General features: G+C 57.1%; 2 protein-coding genes across 6 annotated transcripts; one reads left to right on the forward strand and one right to left on the reverse strand.

Annotated features, from left to right (window-relative positions):
• Window positions 1-938: 938 nt before the first annotated feature.
• On the forward strand, window positions 939-9089 carry NRIP2 (nuclear receptor interacting protein 2). Of its 2 annotated transcripts, XM_082634951.1 has the most exons (7): window positions 939-1190; window positions 4682-4834; window positions 6018-6100; window positions 6887-7008; window positions 7229-7281; window positions 7606-7710; window positions 7845-9089. In XM_082634951.1, the coding sequence occupies exons 1-6, from the start codon at window positions 1002-1004 to the stop codon at window positions 7696-7698; spliced, it is 693 nt and encodes a 230-aa protein (XP_082491077.1). In that variant the 5' UTR covers window positions 939-1001; the 3' UTR covers window positions 7699-7710; window positions 7845-9089. The 2 variants fall into 2 exon arrangements, with proteins under 2 accessions (XP_082491077.1, XP_082491076.1); XM_082634950.1 differs by having other exon boundaries at window positions 7606-9089.
• ITFG2 (integrin alpha FG-GAP repeat containing 2) lies at window positions 6176-20400 on the reverse strand. 4 transcript variants are annotated; one of them, XM_082634941.1, is made up of 12 exons: window positions 20187-20400; window positions 15801-15896; window positions 15198-15239; window positions 14932-15103; window positions 14040-14179; window positions 13450-13598; window positions 12988-13085; window positions 12754-12807; window positions 12562-12653; window positions 11435-11552; window positions 10510-10679; window positions 6176-6471 (listed from the first exon to the last, which is right to left on the reverse strand). In XM_082634941.1, the coding sequence occupies exons 1-12, from the start codon at window positions 20280-20282 to the stop codon at window positions 6394-6396; spliced, it is 1305 nt and encodes a 434-aa protein (XP_082491067.1). In that variant the 5' UTR covers window positions 20283-20400; the 3' UTR covers window positions 6176-6393. The 4 variants fall into 4 exon arrangements, with proteins under 4 accessions (XP_082491067.1, XP_082491065.1, XP_082491066.1 ...); XM_082634939.1 differs by lacking the exon at window positions 6176-6471 and adding an exon at window positions 9356-10393 and having other exon boundaries at window positions 20187-20399; XM_082634940.1 differs by lacking the exon at window positions 6176-6471 and adding an exon at window positions 9356-10393 and having other exon boundaries at window positions 10506-10679; window positions 20187-20397.
• Window positions 20401-20601: the final 201 nt, after the last annotated feature.

Raw genomic sequence — 20601 nt, forward strand, 5'->3', positions numbered from 1 at the left:
CCAAGCGGGGAGGCCAAAAAGAAAAAAAGAAAAAGAAAAAGATGTGAGAAATACCAGATTCAGGAGGGGATGTTAGCTGGGGAGGAGGGGCCCACAAGGAGCTTCAGTTATATTTGTAGCAGTTTTTTTTTCTCTTTTCTAATGAAAAGAGAAAAAAAAACTTTATAACTTTCTGCATGCTTGAATTATAACTTTTTAAAAAAGAGCCAGGACTCAACGAGCCTTACATAAAGGAGAGGAGGAAGCTGGGGCCCTAATTGCAGGGAGATTCAGAGCTGCTCTTGCCAGCCCTGGAAGCCAGAACCCAGCGTAAACCCAAAGGATGCTGAAAGGTTGAGGCCCAGGACGCGGGGAGGCTCCTGCCGAGGGGGAGGAGAGGAACGGGGACACTGTGATGCTGAGCCTCTCTGCTCCGAGCCTAGTGCTGGCCTGCGTCCCAGCCCCGGGGCTGCGGAGAACCCCAGGTGGACGGCACGGCGGGGCAGCCCAGAAGACACACGCCCAGGGACGCGCGCCCTGCATCCCACACAGGCCCCGAGCACGCGGGCTGCCACCTCCGCACGCTGACACACACTCCCTCTCTAACAACCTGGCACGGACACCTTGACAGTTTACAGCACAGATACACCCACACCCACACCCACCCACCCACCCACCCACACACACACACACACACACACACACTCTCACACTCATACGCACCCCGCCGCCGCCCACTCCGGCCAGGACCCAGGAGCTGCGAACCAGCTGCAGCCCTGCCAGCGCCCCCTCTCCTCCAGGGCTGGGTTTTTCCAGCCGGAGCCCCGCTCCCTCTACTGCACGCTCTGGAAATTGGTGTCTGACGTCGCCGCTCCTGCACGTTATTTATTTACTTCCTCTTGTCTTCCCTCCGCTGAGGCCCTCCGGTTGGGAGAGCTGCAGGCAGAAAGCTGCCGGGTGGAGGAAGCAGAGAGGACGGTGGGCAAGACCGCTCAGGAGCCCCCGGCCCGCCCGCGGGGGCCATGAGCGTCCGGCCGGCCGGCCCGAGGGAGGAGGGAGATGCCGGGGACAGGGGACAGGAGGCAGAGCTGCGGGGCCAAGCCAGCAGCCGGCGACGCCAGCACAGACAGGCCACCCGGTTCCTGCACAAGGACTCTGCCGACCTGCTCCCCCTGGACGGCCTCAAGAGGCTCGGCACCTCCAAAGACTGGGTGAGGCTGCCCTCCCCCCTCCCCATCCCCGGGGGGCCGGGGTCCCTTCTCTCCTCTGTGGGAGGGTGCAGACCCCAGCCTCCAGCTGCCCCTCCCTGCCCACGGGGAGGGGAGAGGCAGCCCTGACTTGTGGGTTCACCTTGACCTTTCCCGGCTCTTCACTGGGGTGTTCCCACGGCTTGGTGGCTCTGGGGGACCCTATCTATTGTTCAGCTTCCCCAAAGAGCCCCAGGCTTGTCTTAGGCGGGAAGAGAGGAGCAATGGTTAGAGCAGAGGTTTGTGGGGCCCTGGAGCCCCTGGAGCAGTCGTTTACCGCTGGGCCCGGCGGGTTCAAGGTCGCGATTCCCTCCTCTGCCTAAGCCACAGGTCCCCTCACACCGGCACTGGACCTTCGGTGCCCCCCGCCCCATCCTCGCCAGAACACCAGGGTTTCCCACAGCTTTTGCCTGGGCGTTGGGCTCCTGAGGGCCCCCTCGCTCCCTGCAGGTGCAGTGGCCCTTCCAGCCTCCTTTCCTTCCATCCCCCTGCAGCAGCGTGGCCTCCCGAGGGAACGGGGTCAGGGAGTGACACCGAGGGGTGGGTGAGTCAGGGGACAGCTGCATATACTCACTCCCCTCTGACAGAGGGAGGGGCTGAGAGAGCGGCCTTCCTCGGAGCCAGGATGCTTGGGTTCAGATCCTGGCTCTGGCACTTAGCAACTCAGGCAAGTCACTTTATGTCTTGAGCCTTAGTTTCTTCATGTGTTATGAGGATAAAATTAACAGGATGCACCTCCCAGGGACGTAAGAGTTACATGAGCTGATACCTGTAGAGGACTTAGAACGGTGCCTGGAGAATTGGGGGCTCTGTCCCTCCAGCTGCTCTGACTATTCCATTTAGCCTGAGAGAGAAAGTAAGATCCACAAGGTCTGGAGAAGACGCGATGGTTCTGGCCTCCGGCTCACAGAGGACGGGAGGGCTTCTGTAGAAGGGTTGGGGGTACTCTGTCCAGTCTCATCTCCTGGGCAGGGAGTCTGGGAGGAGGCACTCCTGCAACCTGAGGTGTAGGAGGCCATTTCCAGGCCACTCTGGCAGCCGCTTCTCCCCGGAAACCTGGAGCCAGATGCAGCCCCGCACTGCATTTCCTGAAAGAGCCCTACCTTTCCACATTCCTCCCAGCCAAATGTTCACCCTCCAGGAGCCCGGCCCAGCAGCCCTGCAAGGGGAAAGGCGACCAGACTGAGATTTCAATTCAGAGAACCTCCTTGCAAAAAGCCAGCACAGCTGAGAAACAGACGGAGCAGGGAAGCAGGTTCTTTCGCTCAAAGTAGCTAGGAAATCACAGCCTCTGCCCTTTGCGGCCCATCTCTCATCCGTTTGCCCCTGGCGAACAGGCTCTATTGACGCTGCCGCCCCAGCGTGGCAGGTCCAGCCTTCTGCCCTCAGGACCTCCTGGACTGACATGGAGCAGTTACCTTGCGTGGCTTTGGGAGTGCAGACACAGCATTCGGGGGCCTGAGCCTGCCTCCCTCATGGGACAGGTGGGAGGAGAGCTGGAAACCACAGAGCTGACCTTCCCAGCCGCTCCCAGAGCTCGCTGCTGCCCTTTTCCCAGAGCTGGGTCTCCTGCTGGCAGCCTGTTGGCAGGAGCAGCCTCAAGGGCCTCATTAAGCCAAGGGTAGAAAAACAATCCCAGGCTCCCCAGGAGAGAGGGCAGGTGGGGAAGCATGTGTGGAGCCTGGAGGGACACAGTCATTCTTCGGTGAGCATTTATGCAGTGCCTACTGTATGCTGAGCTGAGCCCTGTGATGCAAGGAGGAATGAGATACAGACCTGACCTCAAGGGCAGATAACAGCTTTGAGGCGCGTGACAAAGGGGGCCACGGGACAGGACGCTGCCCCCGCCTGGCGTGTGGAGGCAAGAGTGGGAAGAGGTCAGACGGGGCTTCTTGGGGGAGGTGGACCCTGCGTGAACTACAGCATGCACTTGGAACCCCAGACTTAAAACAAAAGCCTCTCTCCAAATAAAGAGTAGTTCCGGAGCCAGTGGCCCAGTCTGGCCTAGAGAAGGGTGAGAAGAGGAGTTTCAGAAGGAGGCGTGTGCAGCAGAGGCATGGAGGCGGCGGGCAGCCTGGTCCAGGCGGCCAGAGGGGGCGCTGGGGCCCCCGATGAGCACAGCGTGGGGGGGGGGATGAGGTAGTGGCCGGGCCACCTGGGCTGTCACCTCCAGGTAAGCAAGGTGGGGAGGGGAGGGCTCTGATGGATTTTAGGCAGGGGAGTGACAGGCTTAGTTTGACATGTCGCTTTGTGCTTCTCAAACTCTACCGTGCACAGAGGTCATCTGGGCTTCTTGTTAAAACAAGGTTCCAGGGCTTCCCTGGTGGCGCAGTGGTTGAGAGTCCGCCTGCCGATGCAGGGGACACGGGTTCGTGCCCCGGTCCGGGAAGATCCCACATGCCACAGAGCGGCTGGGCCCGTGAGCCATGGCTGCTGAGCCTGCGCGTCTGGAGCCTGTGCTCCGCAACGGGAGAGGCCACAATAGTGAGAGGCCTGCGTACCGCAAAAAAACACAAAAAACAAAACACAAAAAAACAAGGTTCCAGTTCAATAGGTCACAATTCTGCACTTCTAAGGAGCTTTCTAGTGATGGTAAAGCTGCTGATCTGAGGACGGCACTTGGAGTAGCAAGAGTTTCAGAGACTCCCAGGCTTTGAGCAGGTGGATTTGAGAGACACGTTCTTACGGACTTAGGGAGGCGTCCCAGGGACTCAGGAGAGCTGTGCTGAGGTGTGGACGAAGCAGCAACAGAAAGAGAGGTGAACTGTAAATACAGGAGGTGAAGCTGGCAGAATTTAGAAGTGACTGGACGTGGCGGGGTGGCTTCAGGTGAAGGGCAGGGAGGATGACACCCAGCTTCCTAGGTTGTTTGTTTGTGTGGCCACACCTCGCAGCTTGCAGGATCTCAGATCACTGACCAGGGATGGAACCCGGGCCCCGGAAGTGAGAGCGCAGAGTCTTAACCACTGGACCACCAGGGAACTCCCGCAGCTTCCTAGTTTAGATTTGGACTTTTTTTTCTTTTTCGTTTGTTCTTGTTACTTTGACTTCTTTTCATCACACCATCCACTCTGGGATCTGCATCCCACAGAAGGATGAGGTCAGAGGAAGAAAAAAAGAAAAAATGTCTCCAAGAATATGTGTTGTAGACTTGAGACAGAATTTCCCCCCAGCATCATGCGAGTGCCTGAAATGTCCCGTCTGTCTAACCGAGGAGAGACCCTTCCCCCCTCCCCATCTCTCCATTACTGAGCAACACATTGGGGTCCTGGAAAACGGCATGATTTGATACTGGGACTAGCTCTGCTATAATGATCTGACTGCTGGGATCCTTGGGGAAGCTCTCACCCCTTCTTACTCCCAGGAGACTCAGGAGGAGGGCGGGGCTGGGGAGAACGGCCTGGGATTTGTAAAGTGAGGGAACTGAGCATCTGCATGTTTTGTGACGGAAGCAGCAACCGCATAATGTGGTCCAGAGGCGTCTGGTGGAGGGGAACCCGAGCCGGCCTCAGGGGGAGCATCCCTCGGTGCAGGCCGCGATCCACGGCCAGGAGAGCAGGAGGAGGACCAGCAAGACAGAAAGGCCAGCTCTTCTGGTCAACTGCAAGGTGAGACCCCCCTCCTGGGCCTGCTCCCCTCACCCACTCTCCCTTCTGCCCCAGTGGTGAGGGAGGGATGGGGGAGCCCTCTCCCCAGGCTGGGCCACAGACTGGGATCCCCCACGTCCTTTGCTTCCCGCCCCTCGCCGCCCCGTCTTTCCGAGGTGCACACGACTCCCTTTCCTTGAGCAAAGTATCATCTTTAAACATGAGTGTGCTCCACACACAAACGGTGCGCACGTGTGGATAACGCAGCCCCCTCGCGAAAGCTCACGTGCTCCAGATCACAGCCTTGTCATCCCCGGAGCCAACGCCGAGCCGTTCCCTCCCTTCCGCCCGTCTCTGCTCCGTGCTTCCTCTGCCTGTCATCCTAGGTCCTCGTTCTCCGATCCTTCCAGCCTCAGCCGTCACTGCCTCCGGGAAAGCTCCCCTGACTTTCCCCATGGAAGAGCCTTTCCTCCGGCTCAACTTCGAAGGCTCTAGACTCACAACCCACAGCCTTCACGCTCTCCCCCTGCACTGGTGACCCTCCACTCCCCCGCTGCCCCTTCCACGTGCCCACGCACAGCAGACCTCAGCAAACAGTGTGGAAGGAGAAAACAATGTGTTTTGCGGTATCCACATGCAAACCCAAACGTCTGTTTTTATCTAAAAGGAAGCGACCTTGTCTTCCTTTGCCTGCGGTGGCGAATCTGTTCCCCACATCTCATTTCCTAACCAGGTACTGCGGTCCCCCCATCCCTCCTCATTCCCACCCCCGATTCCTCTGACAGGAGGCCCTTGGCACTGCTCTCAACAAGCACAGGCACAGACCTACACTTCGGGTCGAATCCTCCCCAAAGTACGCTCTCCCCGCCTGCGGCTTTACTTCCTTTCTTGATTCCGTATCTGACCCAGTTCTGCTCAACTGTATGAGTCCCATAAAAAACACCCTTAACTCACTTTCTGTGGGCCGGATGCCGCAGTCAGTGGCTCGTGGGATCTCAGTTCCCCGACCAGGGATTGAACCCGCGCCCTTGGCAGTGAACGCGTGGAGTCCTAACCACTGGACCGCCAGGGAATTCCCAGCCCTTCGCTCATTTCTGCAAGGGACCCATCAGGGGCTGGGAAAGGTGACAGAGCCAGTCCCAACCCTTTCTCCCCCCTACCACCTGGGGACTCATGGAGTCCCCTCCCCTCCCCCCTTTCTCAGTGCCAGGACCAGGTTCTTCAGGTGGCCGTGGACACGGGCACCCACTACAATCAGATCTCCGCTGGATGCCTCAGCCGCCTGGGGTAAGATGGGGGCCCAAAAGAATGGGTAGGGAGGGGGCTTCTTTTTGGGGTGATGAAAATATTCTGAAATTAGTGATGGTTACAGAACTCTGTTGTCTACTTTATTTTTATTTATTTATTTTTGGCTGCATTGGGTCTTCGTTGCTGCATGCGAGCTTTCTCTAGTTGCGGTGCGCGGGCTTCTCATTGCGGTGGCTTCTCTTGTTGCGGAGCATGGGCTGTAGGCGTGCGGGCTTCAGTAGTTGCGGCACACGGGCTCAGTAGCTATGGCTCGCGGGCTCTAGAGCGCAGGCTCAGTAGCTGTGGCGCACGGGCTTAGTTGCTCCGCAGCGTGTGGGATCTTCCCGCTCCAGGGCTCGAACCCGTGTCCCCTGCATTGGCAGGTGGATTCTTAACCACAGCGCCACCAGGGAAGCCCCTCTGTTGTCTACTTTAAAAGGGTGACTTTGGGGAGTTCCCTGCTGGTCTAGTGGTTAGGATTCAGAGCGTTCACTGCCGTGTCCTGGGTTCAATCCCTGGTCCAAGGAACTGAGATCCCATAGGCCACGTAGCACGGACAAAAAAAGAGAAAAGAAAAAGGGTGCCTTTCACGGTATATGAACTGTATCTCAGTAAAGCTGTTACTTTTTTGAAAAGAGTTGACAGGGGCTCTGGCAGAGAAGACAGGATTTAGACCCCACATGGGTCCAGGGTTGGCTGAGAACCCAAAGCGTGGTGGGGAGGGACACTAGCAGACTACCAGCATGGGGGGCTGTGGTGGCCATAAGCCTTGCTTCCCGACCACAGGTTAGGGAAGAGGGTCCTAAACGCCCCAGCTGGGGACCTGGCGCCTGGGCCCCCAGCCCAGGTGGAGCAGCTGGAGCTACAGCTGGGCCAGGCAACCGTGGCGTGCTCGGCCCAGGTGGTAGGTAAGTCCCCTCTCCGTCAGCATCCCCGCGTCTCTGCTCTTGCAGCTCTCCCTCCTGGGCGGGGCGAAGGCAGAGCCTCTCAGCTCCTGCCAGCACAGGCAAGGTACCCCCAAAGATGCTCTGATTATCCCCAAGGTTCTCTGGCCTGGGGTGGTGGGGGGAGCAGAGAAGGGGCGAGCGCTGACAGGAGGACAGCAGCATTCTCAAATGGTTCCCGCAGATGTGGAGAGTCCTGAACTCTGCCTTGGCCTGCAGACCCTGCTCTCTCTCAAGGTAAGGAGGATGCTCGTGCCGACACCCACACCCAGGGCCTGACCCCGAGAGCTGGGAAAAAGAGGTAGGGGGCACAGGTGTGGAAGCATGGGCCAGGCTCCGATGAGAAGGACTTGGAGGTGTGGAATTTCACCCTCGATCCTTAGAGATTCCTTATTTGTGGAAAATATGGAGAACTGGGTCCCTCCGTGATAGCGGTCCAGGTGAATGGAAACAGGGAGGAGAAAAGAGCAGGGTGCTGTGGGAAGGCGGAGGGGAACAAAGCAGCGTGGCTGGGAGAGGGGTCACCTGCCCAGGTGAGCTCACTGTCCCCCAACCCCACAGTGCTGCATTGACCTGGAGCACCGCGTGCTGCGGCTGAAAGCCCCCTTCCCTGAGCTGCCTTTCCTGCCTTTGCACCAAGAGCCGGGCCAGTGACCGCTGCCCCAGGTGGTCCCCAGGGGGAAGCTCCTTGCCTGAAGGGAAGAGCCATGGGGGGATGGGGCATGACTAGAGCCAGGTAGCTGGGACAGCTGGGTCTGTCCCTCTTGTCACCACCCTGACCCCACTGTCCCATTTCCCAGTCGGCCACACTCCCCTGCTTCTCAGCACCTGCCCCATCCCCCAGGAGGAGTGTTCCCTGGAGAGGGCCCGCGACCTCAGGGTTCTGGTGTCCCCGTCCTCTCTCATCCCCCGAGTCCCAAGAAGAGCGGAGCTAAATCAGGACCGCAGAAAAGGACATCAGCAGAGCAGGGTCCTGGTTGGGCCCCTGGCACAGCATGGGGTGGCCCGAGTCCAAGGCTGCAGCCCGCTGCTGGCCACTGCCTGCCCCGTCCACCCCAAACACCGTCGAGGCCTTGACTCCGCGTGGCTCGCCTCACAACTAGCCCGCCTCCCTCCCCGGCCTGGGCCCCTGGCCCTGCTGTGTCCACTTCTCTGATCTGCGCATAGCTGAACGGGAGAGAAACGGTCACCACAACAGTAGAGGAATGCCTGGCCCACGAGGGCCGGGGGTTCCTTCATCGGCTGCCTCTTCTGGGGCTGCAAACGTCTGAAGCCAGTTATTATTTGATGCCCTGCGCAAACCTTGGGTAAACCTCTACTATTTACTCCAGATATGTACCCTCCACCTGCTTTCTCACCCACTGGGCATGTGTGGAGAGCCCTGTGGGGAACTGCCCCCCAAGGCAGACAGGATGGTGGCGTTGCCAGGACCCAGACTTAACCTGACCAATATTCCTTATTTCTAGAACTATCCACTTCATTAGACCTTCTTCCCACCCCTCATCTCTGGCCTCCTGAGCTTGAGCTGTTTTTTTTCTGGCATCAGTGGCTACCCACCCCCCGACCCCCACCCCCCAGCCCTGAGTCCAGCAAAGACACAAGGAGGCTTTGCTACCTTCCCTGTGAAGAGCCCAAACCTCAAAGGGCCAGGCCCCCGGGTGCCTTTCTGGCTGGTTTGAGTCTCTCATATGCTGGATTAGGGGGAGAGGAAGACAGTGGTATAACTCACCCGACCAGGGGACTGGGACACTCGGGTCGGAATCAAAACCCTGAGCCTGCAGTAGATGAGCTCTGAGCAGAACCAGGACCTGCCGTGACCCCTGGCCACGCCTCTCTCAGCTGAGTCCTGTGCACCCAGAGGAGAGGAGAGGGGCTCACTGGCACAGGTGTGACGGGCCCCTCGGGCCGTGCTCCTTGAGCCCTGCTCTCCCGGGCCTCGCCCTGTCCCCCTCCCTCTGCCTCCTTTGCTTCTGCAATTGCAGACCCAGGCCCAAGGAGGCCCTCGGCTCAGTGGCTTCTCCATTGGAATAAACACGTTGGTCTTAGCTCGCGTCCTTCTCTGCCTCTCAGACGCTGAGTGATCCCTCTGCCCTGGCTCCCTTACAGAAGGAAATGGGAGTGGGGACATGCCATCGGGCTGACCCCTCTGGCTGGGGTCCCTGTAACTGACAGCAGTGGCTCTCCAACTCCTCTGAACACAACTCAGCAGGAAGTGTGTTCTACGCTGCACTCAGTACACACACGTGCCCGGACACATACAAGGGTAACAAAACAACCCTTCCCTGCACATGAGCAACACACTCCCGTAGTCTTTGTCCTGCTTAGTCTATTCTATCTCATTTATTTAAAAAAATTGCCGACCACAACCCAACAAAGGATCGCAACCTACAATTAGAAAACCACTGATTCAGAGCACAGGAATCAAGAGCAGAAGGGATATAAATGGCCCAGGGTATCGTTCTGACTGTGGCCTGGACTGTAAACCTGCAGCAGATTTTAAAATCATGAGGGTGAACAGCCAATTCACTTACAACCATTCTGTACCCAGATGACCATTCTGTTTTTCACTTTCAGTACAGTGTTCAATTTATTACCTGAGATATCCCTCGCTTTACTATAAAGCAGGCTTTGCGTTAGGTGATCTTGCCCAGCTAGAGGCTGATGTAAGTGTTCTGAGCACGTTTAACACAGGGTGGGCTAAGCTGTGACGTCCGGTAGGGACGTCCGGTAGGTGAGGTGTGGGAAATGCATTTTCAGTTTATGATATTTTCAACTTACGATGGATTTATGAGGGCGAAACCCATCCTAAGTCAAAGATCTGTGGTTCGCCATTCGTGTAACCATCACTGACGTCAGTGACCCAGAGCCGTGCCCCAGAAGATGGAACTTGGGGGTGGGCCCTCACTGCCATCGCGCCACTGGCCCCGAGGCCTGGCTGGGGAGCAGCGAGAGACTTGCAGTCCCTCCTCACAAACCAGCCTGTTTCCCACACAACAAGGGTGGGGAGCTCTGGGGAGGGGGCAGTGCCTACCGGGGTGATGGGCGAGGCTTGCAAGGAAAGGGGCAAAGGAGCAGCTCGCCTCCTCTGTCACCAGAAAGACCACGAGGCCTACAGTTCACAGCCACCCCAGGGCCGCCGCCATCCTTCCTCTATAAGGTGCGCTCCCTGTCTCGCAAATACCATGGACAGCTTGCGGGGTGGGGACGTTCAGAAGGGTCCCGTTCAGCCAAGACGGCCGGTCCAGCTAGGAGGGATCCCGGAGGCCTGTGGACGCACACTGTGGTGGCCCATCCGGATGGTAGAGGGTTTGGTGAAGCAGGGCCCGGGCGGCGGGGAGGTCGTCAGGGTCTGCGGGCAAGAGGGGCTGGTGGGTCTGCTGGGACCTGGCCTCCCGCAGCAGCCCCGCCCCCAGGACTCACCCACCCCCAGCTCCCGCAGCAGCCCCGCCCCCAGGACTCACCCACCCCCAGCTCCCGCAGCAGGCTCCAGAACTCCGGCTCAGCCTCTAGCACTTTGAGCAGGTTGGTGGACTCCATCCGCTCCAGCTGCACCTCCCAGTACACGTAGATCTTCTGATTGAAGGTGACGTACACGAGGCAGGGGCTGTTGCAGCCCCCTTTGCAGGCGTACAGGCCTGGAGGAGGGGTGGCGGGGGTAGGAGAAAAAGGTCGGGGAGGCTTATGCCCGGCACGGGCAGCATTCGTGTCAGCAGTTTCTACCCGCCCGTGGACGCCAAGCAGAAAACTAAAGGCCCTCTTTCTATTTCTTCCGTGTTGGGAACTCAGCAAAGCAGGTAAGACGTAAAATATCTGGCCCATTCCAGATACGGAAAACCACAGTAACAAAGCCTAGGACAGTGTCCTAGGAGGTGACATGTGCTGGTTTCCCATCTCAGTGACAGCCCCAGGGTAACGCGGGGCGGCTTCTCTTGGGTGGTGATCCCTCTTCCCAGGTCACTGGAATGTGGCACCAGCACGTCATTCAAGTGTTACCATTTCAGTGACCAGAGACACCCCCAAAGGAGTTAACGCTACTTCCCAAGGTCCCCGATTTAGAACTAAGAGAATGGAACTCGGAGAACAGTCTTCACAGGGTCCTGACGCGTTCAGATGGGGAGGAACTTTCCCAGATCTCCACACAGCAGGCAGACAAGAACTCATCCGACTCTTTTTTTTTTCTGAACAACCCGCCCCCCATATCTGATCCTTTAAAATATCCAAAGACAGACACCTCACTGTCTTTTATCTCCTCTTAGTTAAAACAGTAAAGATGGCAATCTGGTACCCACTCACACCCTCTAACGGAAGAGCTGAAGAACTCGGGGCCGCAGTGAGAGTGGAAGCGAGGGAGACGGGTGTGCTTAGCAAGGGGCGTGGGGCAGGGTCCCACCTGCACAGAAGGCGCGGATGTTCTCGTCCACCTGGAAGCGCACGACGGTGCGGTTGTGATCAATGATGTACGTCTGTCCATCCCAGGCACAGGCGACCACCTCCTCGTGCCCGTTGCCCTGAAAAAGGCCAGAGACCGGGATGCAGGGGTGGCCAGGAGCCGTTTATGTTTTTTTTTAGTTTTTCAATTTATTTATTTTTCGCTGCACTGTGTTTTTGTTGCTGCACGCATGCGTCCTCTCTAGTTGCGGCGAGCGGGGGCTACTCTTCATTGCAGTGCGCGGGCTTCTCATTGCAGTGGCTTCTCTTGTTGTGGAGCACGGGCTCTAGGCGCGCAGGCTCAGTAGTTGTGGCTCGCGGGCTTAGTTGCTCTGCGGCACGTGGGATCTTCCCAGACCAGGGCTCGAACCTGTGTCCCCGGCTTTGGCAGGCGGATTTCTAACCACTGTGCCACCAGGGAAGTCCCCAGGAGCTGTTTTAGAATGGCTTCCTGACCGGGTGGATGAAATTACGGGAGCTGTGGACTCGGCTCCGGGTGACAAACAGCTGGGAAGGCAACCCCCCTGCGTTTCTCACCGAACATCTCCCGGCACCTGGCACCAGAGGGGGCTGCTGAGTGAGCCACCCCCCCAGAGTGCTCGCGACAACCCTAAGAAGTAGGCAACGTCACTCCCATTTTATATTGAGGAAGTGCCAGCTTACAGAAACAAACTCACTCATCCAAGGCCCCCCGGCCAGGAGGTGGCAGAAGTGGGACTCAGAGCCGGGCCTGTCCTGACCTGACCTCAGAGCCTCACGCCTCTCCTCCTAGACCCTCAAGCAGGCACGACGGCCGCATCAGCGCAGCCCCACCTGCCGACCCAGGGGCCACAGCTCTGCTGAACACACACTCGTGTGCGGACATCTGCAGATGGGTGAGCAACTCACTTCTGGGCCCTGAGAACAAGTTGCTTCTCTTTGGAGCCATCGGCTCTGCTGAAACGGGAGCTTCCCCAGCAGCACAGAGAACAGCGCTGAGCCCGTGGAGTCAGGGGAGCTCGGGGGGCCAGGCCTGTCTAAGGAGCCTTGAGGTAAAGGCGGAGGAGTCGGCTGAGAAGGGAGAATGGCCCCCTAAGGGCCCCCACTCACTGTGACGTCCAGTTTCTCGAGGGCAAAGAGCTGGTGGTCCACCTGCACCGACCACAGCAGCTTGTCCGCCTCCTCCGTGAGCTTCAGTGTCCCTGCGGGGAGAGGCGGTCGGGCTGGGGGCAGAACCCTGCGCAGACCCCGGGCACACAACTGCCCACCCTGCACGGCCCATGGCTGACCCGAGGGACTCACCATCCAGGGTGCAGAGGGCAAAGAGGCCCGAGGCGCCACTCTTGGGGCTGCAGCCTGCGGCGGGGAGAGGGAGGGACAGTAGAAGGACCAGCAGAAGGCAACGCGAAAGGCAAGGCGAGACCAGAGCACATGCCAAGGGCGGGGCGTGAAGGATGCGCTAGAAGCAAGGGTGGTCCTGTACCTCCCCTCCCCCCTTCACCCCTGCATCTCCCGCCCAGCCCCGCTCTGCCCCACCTCGCTTGATGTTGCCGATGAGGTGAGTGGAGACGTTCTTGTTGTGGATGCGGCCGGACGTCTGGTGCAGCACAACGTCTCGGGCAGCGGGGGTCTCCCTGTGGTGGGGGAGGGCGGCTAAGTGGGAGCCCAACAGAGCTTGGCTCTCCAGACCCACGTGGGCCCCATCTCTGTGCGAGCTTCCAGGACGTGAATCAGCTGGGAGACCTATCGCCCACCCCACCTGGGCCAGTGGGCAAGTCGAGAGAGAGGGACGGAGCTGCCAGGCTGGAATCTCAGAACCTCTTCCAGGTGCTGCGTCAGGCTCAGGATTCCCTGGGTCCCAAAATAATCTTCCTTAATGGGGCAGAGATGCTTGTGCCGGGACCCAGCTGATGCTGCTCCAACCACAGACCCATCCACGGCTGTGGGCACCCACCTCGCTGCCAGGCACCCCACCGTCCACAGGCCCGCCCCCCTTACCTAGTGCCCTCCTCGGGCCCCTCAGAGGTGGGAGGCGGCCCAGGGTCTGTGTTCCAGGTACACAGCAGAATCGCGTAAGCACAGCCTGGCTGAGATACCATCAGCTCAGGAAGACCCAGGGGCCCTGGAGTCACCGAGAGACTGTCCACCTGCACCAGAGAATGGGGGCTTAAGGGAGCTGCTGGCGAGAGAAAGGGGAAAGCCTGCAGAGGACGGGGGTGGGCAGGGGCCCTGGGACATGTCCTCAGCCTTCCAGGGCAGCAGCAGGGGGAAGTGCAGCGTCCACGGGGCTCCTGCTGGTGCCACCCTCTCCACAGAGAGCACCTGCGCTCCCGCGGCGCGGATCCCAATGCGACACACCCACCGTCACAGCCCTAATTCTTAGCGCAATGTTCCTTCCTGTCAGCCTGTTACTGGCCATCTCCCCTAAGACCCTGATTCGAAGTGATCTCCTCTGGGTCTCTGTCAACAAGGTGGTCTTCCCTCCTTCTCACCCTGAACCCCAGCCCCCGCCTGTTCTCCCACAAGCCCCCTCCAGGAGGGAGGCCCGCCCTGCTCCTGGGCTGTGGCCCCCATGCTCAGCCTCTCACCTGACCCTCCAGCATCCACTTCTTGAGTGACACCAGCTGCCCTGTGAGATGCTCGGTACCGTCGCCCAGGTCCTCCCAGCGGAAAGCCCGGACCACGCGGTCCGTGTAACCCACCACCAGCTCGCAACAGCCATCGCCATCTGTGGATCCAGACAATGAGACAAGTTTGGAGCCAAACCTGTCTTCGCCAGCTGGGGTCCTACAAGCACGCCCTCCTCCCCGCCCCTCTAGTACCACCGCCACTGGCACTTTTTATCAGGTTCGACCTCAGGCCCACCTGCCGAGCTGCCACGTCACCCCTTGAGCCAGGTACCCGCTCCCTTGCCTGCCCTTGCACCCAGAACCACACAGCTGCCTCGCAGGGCCTGTCACTTCTCCCCTCGGGTACACGACTCGAGTGCCCTGATGCACCCACATCCCTACCAGCACCTTTGAGACAGCCTCTGGCCCAAGTACCAGCCCCGCATCCAAGCGGCTCACTCTCTTGCAATTGATCAGCTGTCCCCTTCTCGGCAGGGACTCCCCTGACAACTCCACTTAGAACAGCCAACTCTACCTCAACACCCTCCAGCCCCTTCCGTGGGTGGTCTCCTCCGCGGCACTTACTGCTTTCGAATATACTATTTAATTTTCTCACCACATTGCTAGCGTTTATTTTCTGTCCCTTCCCAGTAAAGGTCCAAGAGGGCAGTGATTTTTGTCTGTTTTATTCACTATTGCAATCCCAGTGCCTGGAACGATGCCTGGTTTATCACGGGAGCTCAGCAGCCTGGCGTTAAATGCATGACAACTGCCCAAACAAACACTGACGAGACCCCTGGCTCCCTCGAGATCTGCCCTGTTGCCCCTTGACTCCTATTCCCTGGCTGCCTGCAAAGACAGCCATGCCCACCGATGTCGCTGATCAGCATGACCTTGGTGTTGGCAGGGATGTGCTGCTTGAAGACTGGGCGCTGCTCCTCCCCCCCGAGGGTCTCGTGGTGCCCAGAAGCATCCAGGGCCTTAGTGGGCGTAAGGTCACACAAGTGAAACCAGCCCTCGGCACTCACGGCCACCACCAGGTTCTGGGAGAGACAGAGGTAGAGGAGAGGGCTGGTCGTCAGAGCACAGGAGTCGGGGACGGGCCGAGGGAAACCCGCAGTCCCCTGGGCTTCCTACCTTTCCTTTATTACACACATCTCCAACCCCGACGCACGTGAGCTGCAAAAGAAGAAAGAGGGGCTCAGGGGGCCACGCTAAGCGTCCCCAGTGCTCCCTAACCTCTGTGAAGCACGGAGCGGGCTTCTCATCACCGTCCTTCACTGAAAACTCCTGTGCATGCCCCACATCGAGAGGCTGGGCTAATCCCGTTACTGTGCTCTGGGTCCAGTTTACCAGACAGCAGTATAAGGACCTGAGGTAGTGAAGACCACTTGGGCTTAAACAAAACAAAAACTACATCAATAGAGCCGGACTATCATACTTCTAGACATATTCAAATGACTGCCCCCATTTTCTACTACACTTCGTACGATCAGACAACCTCAGCAGATCCACGAAGAATTAAGGGAGTCATTCCATCACATAAAATGAAAACCAGCCCGGCTGTGTGTGCGCATGACATCTGGGAAGCCTGGGGGCTTCCCTCCGATTCAAATGAACCCTTAACCAGCAGCTGGAGACCTCGGACACGCTGGGGAGCTCGTGCGTGGGGCCCAGCCTCGACAGTCCCCGGGCAGGAGGGGCCCCTTCCCCCGGAGACCCAGGCAGCTGGATACTGACCATCCCCTGGCAGGAGCAGGTGAGCCACGGCCGGCTGTCATCGTTCTTATACACAGACAGCTTTCCACTGGTGTCCCCCACCACCAGTTCATTCAACTTCAAATGAAGAGAGAAGAGAGGGTTAGGCTGGGGTCCTGCGGAGCCACTCAAGCGCTTCTCGACTAAGTCACAAGACCTCAACCTGCATCTCCATCAACTTCATTAACAAGATTTCGAGACCAACACAGTCACAGTCTCCCAGGTTCTTTATCTCCAGTTAGGGGTATGTTAGGGTAGGGCAGGTTAGACAAGGGCCAATACAGAATCTGTGCTCCGTCTCAGAAAAGTCTGACGTCTGAACAGCTCAATGCCCCACACGCCTGCTTTCGGCGCTTCTAATTTGTCTTTACGCATGGGACACGTTAGGAAAACGACCCCAAATTGTAACCTATGGAGAATTTAACTTCAGAACTCATATTTAATCAGGGGCCAAACAAAGACAGCGTCAGCTCTGGGGTCCTCCCTCCCCTGGCAAGACCTTTCGACGTTGGTGCGTGTGAGTGAACGCAGTTGGTGGAGGTGCCGGAGGGGCAGCCTCCCAGCTCTGGGCCTCTGGTGCCCCCTAGTGGTGGCTAAGCTCCCAAGAGGGTCTGGAGCCTCTTCGCCGTTTACATGTGGGCTCCCCATTTCTCAGTGGTTCCTCAAAGGCTGGCCGCCCTTTCAAGGGGATAACGATGATAGCCAGCTGGCTCCAAATGCCATTTCCAGAAATACTTTCATGATTCATTCTTGGGGGGACATCTAACACCCTTTCCTGTCCTCAGAGTGAATATTAGATTCTCAAGAGATTTAATTTTTTTTTTTTTTTTTGCGGTACGCGGGCCTCTCACTGTTGTGGCCTCTCCCATTGCGGAGCACAGGCTCCGGACGCGCAGGCTCAGCGGCCACGGCTCACGGGCCCAGCTGCTCCGCGGCATGTGGGATCTTCCCGGACCGGGGCACGAACCCGTGTCCCCTGCATTGGCAGGCGGACTCTCAACCACTGCGCCACCAGGGAAGCCCAAGAGATTTATTTTTATTTTTTTTTATTTTTATTTTATTTTATTTTATTTTATTTATTTATTTTTTTTTATTTTTTTATTTTTTATTTTTTTTGCGGTATGCGGGCCTCTCACTGTTGGGGCCTCTCCCCTTGCGGAGCACAGGATCCGGACGCGCAGGCTCAGCGGCCATGACTCACGGGCCAAGCCGCTCCGCGGCATGTGGGATCTTCCCGGACCGGGGCACGAACCCGTGTCCCCTGCATCGGCAGGCGGACGTTCAACCACTGCGCCATCAGGGAAGCCCCAAGAGATTTAATTTTAAAGGCAAAAAAGACACAACAGATCAACAGTAAGAAAAAATGAGAAACAAATTGGGGTTTATTAATAATGATTTGAAGCTTAGATTTATTATATTTTAATAGTTACGGCAGTTTCTGGTGGGGACATTAGATAATAGAAGCATGAAACAAGTTTATCTATTTACATCAAACCCTCTGCACCCTGGAGGACTTCTGCAGACACACAGGAGAAAGGCTGAATAGCGCAGAGCCTCCGAGTGCAGCTGCCTGAATTTGAATCCAGCCCTCTATGCCTGAATCTTTTCATCTATAAAACGAGGATCATAAGACTATCCACCTCATAAGGTTGCCGTGAGAACCGAGCTAACAGAGGGAAGCATCTAGAAAGGTGACTGACAAATAGCACGAATAACAGGGGGTTTTCAGCTTCCAGTTAAATGCCTCCAAGGCTTGGGGATCTTAGCATCTTTCACACAATCCACTCTTTTTCTATACATTCATTCAACAAATGCCACAGTCCATAGTAGGTCCTCGATAAATGTTTACTTAATGACAAATTAAAGATTTTTTTTTTAACAAACAAAAATCAGAAGAAAGAGGATGCCCAGCCAACCCTTGAGTTTTCAGGGAAAGCTGAACAACCCACTAGGGGCCCAAAGACAAATGCCACATATCCACAGCTGTACAAATGCTGAGAAGGACCTCAGTTTAACAAGGGTACAGAGGAAGGAATAAAATTGTAAAACAGTGTGGTGAGTGCGGTGAGTGAGTAGACACAACTCAGTAGGCGACCTGGATGAGCACACTTCCGGGGTCGCCCAACTGCTCCCCAGCACTTCTGTTCCTCTGTGGTCCATCCTGGCTCTGGCCTCTGGAGGTTACTCAGTGACACTAAAGAACCCCAGCTGCAGAGTACACCTTCAGTCAGAAATGCTACCAGAGAAAGGAAGTGTGCTCTTTCTGTGACCTGCGTCCCCCTTCTAGACACCGTCTCCCCACTCTGTGGGGTTCTCGAGGGTGTGTATCCTATCCCTGGCTTCTCCCTCTGACTTAGCAGGAAATAGATTACTCGCAAATAACTTTAGGTTACTGGTTTAATAGGATGAAATAAGTATTTTTCCTGCCCCAAATCTCCAAAGGCTGGCCTGGAGAATCAGTAACAAAATTTCTATCCATACTCACGCAGGCTGAGTGTACCACACCTGACTAGTAGCCAACTACCTCACCTACTTGCCTTTATTTCAATTATATTTATTAATAACAGGCAAAACTCTTCAAATTGCTTTGAGATACATAATGACATTTGCCTTTCATAACAACCCTCATTTATTCAACAAACATTTACTGAGTGCCTACTATGTCCCAGGCACTATTCTAAGTATTGGGAATACAGCAGTGAAAAAAAAGTTTTAAAAATTCCTATCCTTACAGAGCTTACAATGCTTACAACTAAGGTTTTAAAAAAAAAGAGGTAGGGAATTCCCTGGCGGTCCAGTGGTTAGGACTCCATGCTCTCACTGCCGAGGGCCCAGGTTCAATCCCTGGTCGGGGAGCTAAGATCCCACAAGCTGCACGGCACACCCACGCCCCCCCCCAAAAAAGTAGTGTGATATACCTAATATTGCAGAACTGAGTGCGCAATTCACTTAGAAAAGTACAATTGCCAAAAAAAGCTGACACTGTGAAGCGAGGAAAAAAAGGCACGGGTCCCCTTTTAAACAATCAGGTAAAATAGAAAATAATGCACATCTAACGTCACTGTGTTAACGTACTATTTTAAAATGCTTCCCTTGATTGTCTCATAAAATTATACTGTTGAGCATATGAAGAAACGAGAGAGCCCAGACAACATAACACAAATTTATGGGAATAACTTCTTCCTCCCTAGACAGGATAGAGCCAAGAGGCCTCATAAAATACTTTTTCCATCACAGAGCAAAGGAGGCTGGGGGCGGGGTTGGGGGTGAGTGGTGGGGACGTTTTAGCCCGAAATTTTTTTCCCTGGGAAAAGAGAGCACAGACAAGTTAGGGAGGTGAGGATGAGATGTGAGGGAGGCAGAGAAGCGACGGGGGCAGAGGGTAGCAGAGGAGAGCAACCATGTGCTTTGCATACACACCCTCGAGGACCCCACGGAAGGCGGACGCAGATCACAGAAAGAGAGCACTTCCTTTCTCTGTCAGCTTTTCATGTGAAACTGAGATTATGGAAAAAAGTGTCCCACACCATCAACGGCCACCGTCCCCTTGGATGCTTCATCCCAGAACCCTTTACATCTTGTAATCAATGGGCCTCACTACATTTCCCTATTCTTCTATCACCCTTCCCCCGCCCCACGATGAGCTACCTGCGGGCTGAGGCTTTTGAATTCCCAGAACGCAGCAGAGCCCTCGGCCCATAATCAAACGTTACCGACGACGCTAACGTGTCCTGAGCGTTAACCGAGTGCCAGACATGGTTCTACCTGCTCTAACTGTATTAAGTCACTTAACCGACGGGAAAAGGAAGGACCGCTGGGAGAGGAAAGGGACATGGACACTGAGCCAGTAACTCAACCGAGGTGGGCCCGCCAGGCGGAGACGCCCTGGCCAAGAGCCGAAAGCATTCCGGTGGGCCGGGCCGAGCCGGGCGGTGCGGGAGGTGCTCCCGCAGGAGCCGCACGCGCGCTCTTAAGCCTACTTCCGACGCTCTGAAAGGGAAGGCGGCCCCGGAGGAGCTGGGAATTCGGCCATCACAGTTCACTGGCTCCTCTTGGGAACAAGTGACTGACCAGGCAGTGGACCCGGTACGCGAGTCCCTAGAAGGACACTGGAGCAGGGCTCCGGACCGATCCAGCCAGGATGCCTGGTACGCGAGCCGCCCACACATCCCTTCCCGATCCAGCTCTCAGCGCCGTGCGTAGGCGCGCAGCCCGCACCGCCCGCCGTGCAACGCACGCCGTCCACGCCCCACCGTACGCACTCGCAGCACGCACACGCCGCCGCGGGCGGCCTCCTTCGCCCCGCCCTGCCCCGCCCCACCCCGCGGTCGCAGATGGGCTGCGTCTCTCCAGTGCGCATGCACTTACCGTGTCGTTATCGACGTCTCCGAGGCAGATGGCGTGCGGGAAGAGGCTCCCGCTGAACTCCAGGGCCACGCGCTGTACGTAGCTAACCGATCTCATCGCAGTTCCCAGGGCTCAGGCACCGGGGAGCACCGCTAAGTGTTCCCCGAGCCCCTCCCGACGGCCGCCCGAGCGGAAACCCACCCACAGCGGAAGCTTACGTCACCCCCTGCGCTTCCAATCGCTGCCTTCCTCGCTTAACCTCAGAGAGGAGGCGGGCCTTCCGGGCGCGCCTGGCGTGTGGGCGGGGCTGAGTGACAGGGCCTCGGGCCATTCCTCTTCTCCGCAGGCTTTGCGCGCGCTCGTCCGCCGACGCTGGCCTGGCTGAGCCGTTTCCTTGGCAACAGGGCTTTCGCGGGCTTGACCTAATAACCTTGAC

The sequence above is a fragment of the Mesoplodon mirus genome, assembly GCF_964341445.2.
Source record: "Mesoplodon mirus genome assembly, chromosome: 11".
NCBI classification, from domain to species: Eukaryota; Metazoa; Chordata; class Mammalia; order Artiodactyla; family Ziphiidae; genus Mesoplodon; species Mesoplodon mirus.